The 6,487-nt window shown below is 43.0% G+C and overlaps 1 protein-coding gene across 1 annotated transcript; it reads right to left on the minus strand.

Annotated features, from left to right (window-relative positions):
• Positions 1–1,339: 1,339 nt before the first annotated feature.
• On the minus strand, positions 1,340–4,781 carry LOC129103232 (retinol dehydrogenase 14-like). Its single transcript, XM_054613588.1, has 2 exons — positions 4,386–4,781; positions 1,340–3,759 (listed from the first exon to the last, which is right to left on the minus strand). The coding sequence occupies exons 1-2, from the start codon at positions 4,626–4,628 to the stop codon at positions 3,142–3,144; spliced, it is 861 nt and encodes a 286-aa protein (XP_054469563.1). The 5' UTR covers positions 4,629–4,781; the 3' UTR covers positions 1,340–3,141.
• Positions 4,782–6,487: the final 1,706 nt, after the last annotated feature.

A 6,487-nucleotide genomic window follows, 5' to 3' on the forward strand; every position in this document is an offset into this window, starting at 1 on the left:
ACTGGTACTGTGGAGTTTGAAAGATCTGAGCACTTACCAGCAGGAAGGAGCTTTTAATAAGACGCTAATGAGTTGAATTATGGGAATAATAGAATCCAGTCATTTTTGCTGCCGACTAAAAGACAAGATGTCTGCTTTGATTTTGACCATTCTTGAAAGTCCTTTTACTTTATATTAGTACAATACTACTTTATATTAGTACAATACTACTTTATATTAGTACAATACTAATTGTATGTGCCTCACCCAATGTGAGACTGAAAAAGCTCACAGTGAAACTGAGGTTTTGGACATAGTTAACATCTTCATCCTCAACATATTGACAGAAGATGTGTGATTTGAATAGTTGCCTATGGAGACTACGCTTCACTGAGTGCCCCAGAGGAAATAAAAAAAGACACAGAGCTTAATTTTGTGTAGCTAAACCCCGGATTAAAACAGCTAGTACGAAAGCTCATATGTCAAAATGTAAAAGGTTGAAAGGGAACAGTGTGTGTACGTATTAATGTATGAGTTGATTAAACTGGAGACCTGAGCACAGTGAGCCAACAGAAGCTGAGGAACAGAGTTAATGCACTTTGGATTGAACCTTTGTGTGTTGGACATTGAAGCGTAGGCAGGCTGAGAGAGGCTCTCACATGTATATTAGCATTGCAGTACATATCAATAGTTCCGTGCCATTTAAAGACATTAAACTCTGTAATTGCACTAATTGGAGTGATTTGTTAAATAAATAGAATGGAGCTTTAAATGCCCCAGGAGCAGTTTGTGTGGGATGAATCTGATAAAGTGGCTGCCTCTGTGTTCCACATTGTTTTGCAGGCCTTTATAAATGATCCAGAAAATATCCTAATGAAGAATACAGGTGGGAAAGTCATTATGTATCCAGGGGGTCTCGCTCACACTTTGTGTAGGGAGGAGTGCATGATTCGCCGGTGACCTGGAGAGAAAACATTCCCAGCTAATGACTGCTCTCAGAGCAACCAGCATGGTTGGCTGAAGCCGAGCTAACCCCTCCTCCTCCTCCTCCTCCCCTGGAGCCTGTGTGTAAATGAGGCAGTCTGTAAATGAGGCAAGGCGCTGAGCATTATTCTATTACAGTATGTGCACCTGATTATTGAGGCTTAAAGCAAAATAAGATAACAGACCTACCTCTGAGCGCTGATGAACGAGACCTTTTCACAGAGCTTGTTTATTTAAGGAAACGAGAAAATCTTTTATTTTCCATTCTTAATATTCTCAATCAGGCAAAGCCACTGGCTGAAATGAATAATAATGTTGTAACACTTTCTATCTGAAGACTTTTAGATCACGCTCAATTTTCTCATAGACCATATGAGGTGGCTGACGTTCGCAGCACTTCATGGTAATCATCAGTAATGAATTCATTGCAAAAATCGTCTTCCTAACAAGTTATTTATATCTATTTCTGAGTGTTTGTGATATAAATCTACTTCTTTAAGTAGAAACAAGTAGATTGTTTCGGAGATGCACTGCGTTACCACTGTGGGCCCCTAGCAGCTGGGGGCCGCATAAGAGTAGTGAGCAAGGAGTCAGGAGGCGGTCAAAAGGGTTTAGAAAGTGTGAGTCACGGCAACTACTTGACGTCCTGGAGCATTCAGCCGTAACCGGACACCCAAAATATAACGCAGAATAACAGAGTAGCAGTGATCCTCCTGGAGTTTATAACCTCACTACGTTGCTATGGTTTCTTATTAGGAATAAAATTGAAATAAAAAATAAATAAATTCCGTTTTAAAGCATCCAAGGAATATGGAAAAGTTCTGTAAAATGTTCAGAATATGGTGCGGTGGTTTGTTTCCTCTTTCTGATCTTCTCTCCATAGCAACAGCAGCTGCAGCTTAAAGTATTAAGAGCAATGCAACATAAGAAAATGACAAAGACAAAGTTTAGAAACTTCCAAACGAGCAGCTCCTCACACTTTACAACCGTGCATTTTTAGAGGTGAGGCGATTTCAGTCCCAAATACTCCCAACACTGTTTCTTTATGTTAAAAGCATGAATTGAGAGATTTACACTGTGATACAACATTTATTTAAATAACTCCCCACTATGTACTGCAATAGCATGACCATTTATTTTTTTTCCAGGTTCACGGTCAATTCTTCAATTAAAAAAAAGAAAGCATCAAAAAATTGTTACTCTTCATAGTCCAAAATGAAATTTAAAAAGTAAATGTGTTGAATGGTTATCAAAGCTAGGGACAAATGAAACATTACTTAATTAACTGTGTGGAGCTCAGCCCTGATTAGACCATGTGGACACAATGCAGGGTTAACCAGTAGTGCTCTGTGGCTGGTGTGGACAACACTGGTTCAGGATGCAGCCAAGCGTGTCAAGAATGAAACTGTCGAACACTGAAAGACTCAAATGTCTGCTCAGATTTATAATCTGGTTTAGTTATTCTTTGATCAGAAAGTCACAGATCATTGTTTCTATGTTCGACTATTTGATTTGGGCAATGATCTTGCAACAGCTACTTGTTTGGACAGTAATTCCATAGTGGCAGTAATCAAACAATACACCATCATATATTGAGAGCTAACTTTTGAAAGGTGCATGGAAATATCACGTTTTCCAACCAGGCCCCGTACGACTTGGAGCCAGCGAGATGAGCACACAGTTAAAGGACATGCATAAAACTCTAATGTGTATTAACCAAAGCTGTTCAACCTTTGGAAGGAAGTAGTGTGCTCATGTAAGAAAAAGCTGAATTAGAAAGAAATGGGTTTTGTAGGAAAAAGAATCCGTACAAATAATAATCATAGACAGAATAGGCCATTCTGTGACTGCAAGCAGATGCCCAACTGTTGATACTGTTTACCCTGTTAAAGCAGGCCGAGCCAATATGAAGATGTTCCTCCATGTCAGCTCACTGCAGCATTAATATGAATGCTCTGAGCCGATACCATGACAACCACACCAGTATGCCACTTCAGGAAACCAGACTGGAACGTAATGCTGTGATCTTATTGTTTAGTGAAGCGATGGATGGATGACCAAGCATCAGTAACTGTTTGGAACTAATCTTTGTACAAATCAAGGCACTGAATATTTAACACTGTTCATGATTCCAGACACTTCACTTCTGGATGAGCATGCCTGAACTCATGTTAGATCTCACATGGTTATGCCCACCATGACTTCACTAATGTCCCACAGTTTGCTGGCCACTTCCTGGTCGGTGGCCTTGCCCAGTAGAACCTGAGGCTTACAATCTGCAAAGCACTTGCCCTGCACACCGTCCACATCTGGGCTGCAGGCCAAATAGACCGAGGTCTGAGCTCCTTCTTCAGGGCTCTTGAACAAACCCCAGGAGATCAGGTCAAACAGGGGCTTAGCCAACACCGGGACGTGAACATGCCTCCCCAGATTAGTCCTCACTATACCTGGAGTCAGAGCGTTCACAGACACGCCGCTGCCCTCCAGTCGACGCGCCAGCTCATCGGTGAACAGCAGGTTGGCTAGTTTGCTGCGACTGTAGGCGAAGGCTTTGTCGTAGCTCTGCTCGCTGTTCAAGTCCTCGAAGTTAATGTGACCGTGCTTGTAGAGCTTGGAGGAGACCACCACCACGCGACTAGGAGCTGAGGCTTTCAGGAGGTTCAGCAGCAGGTGGGTGAGCAGGAAATGTCCCAGGTGGTTGACCCCAAACTGCATCTCAAAGCCATCCTCCGTTCTGGTGTAGGGACACTGGTAGACCCCAGCGTTGTTGATCAGCACATCCAGCCGAGGTTCCTCCTGTTTAGCGGCACAGAAACAAGGAGACCATGAAACACGTCTACGGGATGGGCTCTTTCAAACGTCCAGCGGGCCACAAACAGTCAGTCAGTCAGTCAGTCATTTAGCAGACGCTTAGTTCCATAGACACGTGGTGTGGGGGGACACGTGGTGTGGGACAATAATGGACGCCCTAAGAGCATGGCTTAATGCGTCAAAGTTGTATTGTTATTGTAGTAAATGACAATTTAACAGCTCATTTTCCAGCCAACAGAAATATGACATCACATTCAGGTGACGTCAACATGTACCTGTTTACAGGACAGTAAGATATCTTTATGTATTAATCTCCTATTTATGCACATTACTGATTTTGCTTCTTCCCCGGAGTTCTTGTGCTTTCTCGCCTCGCAGGTTCCCAGGAATCGGGGTTATATTTGGATTGTCATCGTGCCACCTACTGAGGCCCTGCTGACACCCACTACTACTACCACTATCATTATTAGTCACATTACTATTATTATTCCCTGTAATATTACGCTTATTGACTTGCTTGTACCCTGGAGTCTTTGTGCTTTCTCGCTTCGCAGTGACATGCAGCCTGCATGGTGAGTTCTGACTACGTCATGACGTCACCGCGTCGCTACCTGTATGACGTCTCTACAGAACGTGCGCACAGACGTGAGCGAGGAGAGCTCCAGCTGTTTGACGACCAGCAGAGCGCCGTCCACCCCGCTCTGCTGTCGGATGTCCCGGGCAGCCTCCTCCGCTCTGCTCCGGTCCCGGCATGCCAGAATCACGCGGCCCTGGAGCCTCACGATGCCCGCGGCCGTGGCTCTTCCTATCCCGCTGCTGCCGCCGGTCACTATCACCGTCTTCCCGGTCATCATGTTGCCTTCTCTCAACACGACACGCCGACGTGTTTCATTACCCACAACCCCCCGCGGTCGACAGTTGCGTTTGTTGAAGCTCGTAAAAGTGGCACTTCATCTGGACAAACAGAACGTCTGCGCATGCGCGTGCCCGTGTGAACAGGATGCAGCTGGTGTGTTCTGCGGCTGGTTGCCTAGTTACAGAAACTACACTCATTGTGTTTGCTTTAATAAAAGGTATTTTTTCATATTTAAGGGGTCAGATGTGTGTGTGTGTGTTCTTACACTATGTGTGTGTGTGTTGTGTTGTGTGTGTGTGTGCGTGTGTTCCTACACTGTGTCGTACAGCAGGGCGTTTATGCTTCTGCCCGTTTTACAGTTTCTTTGTAAATCTAACAATAGTTGTGCAGAACAAAATAAACATCATATAAACAATAAACACCAGCCGGTAACCTCCGGCTCTCAGGTTGCCTATGCAGAAGTGTGTTAAAGCTGCATTCTCTCTGCTGTCCACCAGGGGGCGACTCCTCTGGTTGTATAGAAGTCTATGAGAAAATGACTCTACTTCTCTCTTGATTTATTCCCTCAGTAAACATTGTAAACATGAGTTTATGGTCTCAATCTCTAGTTTCAAGTCTTCTTCAATACAGCATGATGTTCATTTAGTAAATGATGCTCCATTTAGAGTCAAACAGACCATAAAGCAGGGGATGCTTTAGGGCGGGGCTACTGTAATGGTAAATCGTAAACGGACTTGTACTGGTATAGTGCTTTTTTAGCTTTCCAAGGTAGAAGGATCCACCTGAACTAACAGAACTAACAGAACTAACAAACCAATACATGCAGCACAGGCAGGTGTTTTGCTTAATGACTAATTGGTATGGACTAGCGGTCCTCGGATTGAAGTACGACCCGATCTACGCTGTTTTCAAGTATTTCCATTTCATGGGTTCTTAAACAGTAGTGTGGATGTTAGGCGTAAACCTAGCCAAAGTTATGCGTTTTAAAACAACAATTAAGTAAATGTGGCCATACTCCCCAGGGACTTAACTTAACCCTAATGCTGTATAAATACAGCTCAGCCATAAAGTATACCATTTACAATGGAAATAGAGAGGTATTCATTTATCTGTTTATTACTGAGGGTGTCATATCAGTGGTGTTGAACTGGACTTCATTACGTTGTGGGGTTTTTTCTCGACCCTAGAGTCTGGCAACAATTGAGGCTGTAAAATGTATTTATTTGTCTTGTTGTATGGACACTGTACAGAATGTAAAGGGCTGTTTACGGTCAATGGCTGTTGTCATGGCATCGAGTCTGTACTCACATCCTGACCAGTTTAATACTATATTTTTCTATAAAGATGTAGCACTGTAAAGTTTTGTGATAAAAGGAGAAAGCTGAATTGATCTCTGCAGGGCCCAGAGGTGGCGGTGTTGGTCCACTGATCCGTACTTCTGTCCGTCCGTCCAAAAATAGAGTAGAACTAGATATCTGAACACAACATTTAGTCTGCGGTGACCTGCTGACCTTTCTTCGCTCCAACAGCTGAAGACCATCGGTGGGTTTGAACCCTGGCGGCTGCAGTAAGGACTCAGCTTTGATAGATTTATCTTTCAATTGGAAATTCTTTCTTGTGCCGCTTTCATTTAACTTCCCACAATTTACGTAAATATATATATATATATATATATATATATATATATACACAAGCACATTTATTTTTTCAGATTTTGGACCTTTTTTTGTAGGAGCTAGTTACATGCGTTAGCTCAGACGATAGATAACTTGATGTAATGCACCACCATTATTTCAGTCTAACTACACACACGATCACTTTTCAAACTCTGACTTTGCTGTAATGTCAAATCTTGTA

The sequence above is a fragment of the Anoplopoma fimbria genome, chromosome 15 (assembly GCF_027596085.1).
Source record: "Anoplopoma fimbria isolate UVic2021 breed Golden Eagle Sablefish chromosome 15, Afim_UVic_2022, whole genome shotgun sequence".
NCBI classification, from domain to species: Eukaryota; Metazoa; Chordata; class Actinopteri; order Perciformes; family Anoplopomatidae; genus Anoplopoma; species Anoplopoma fimbria.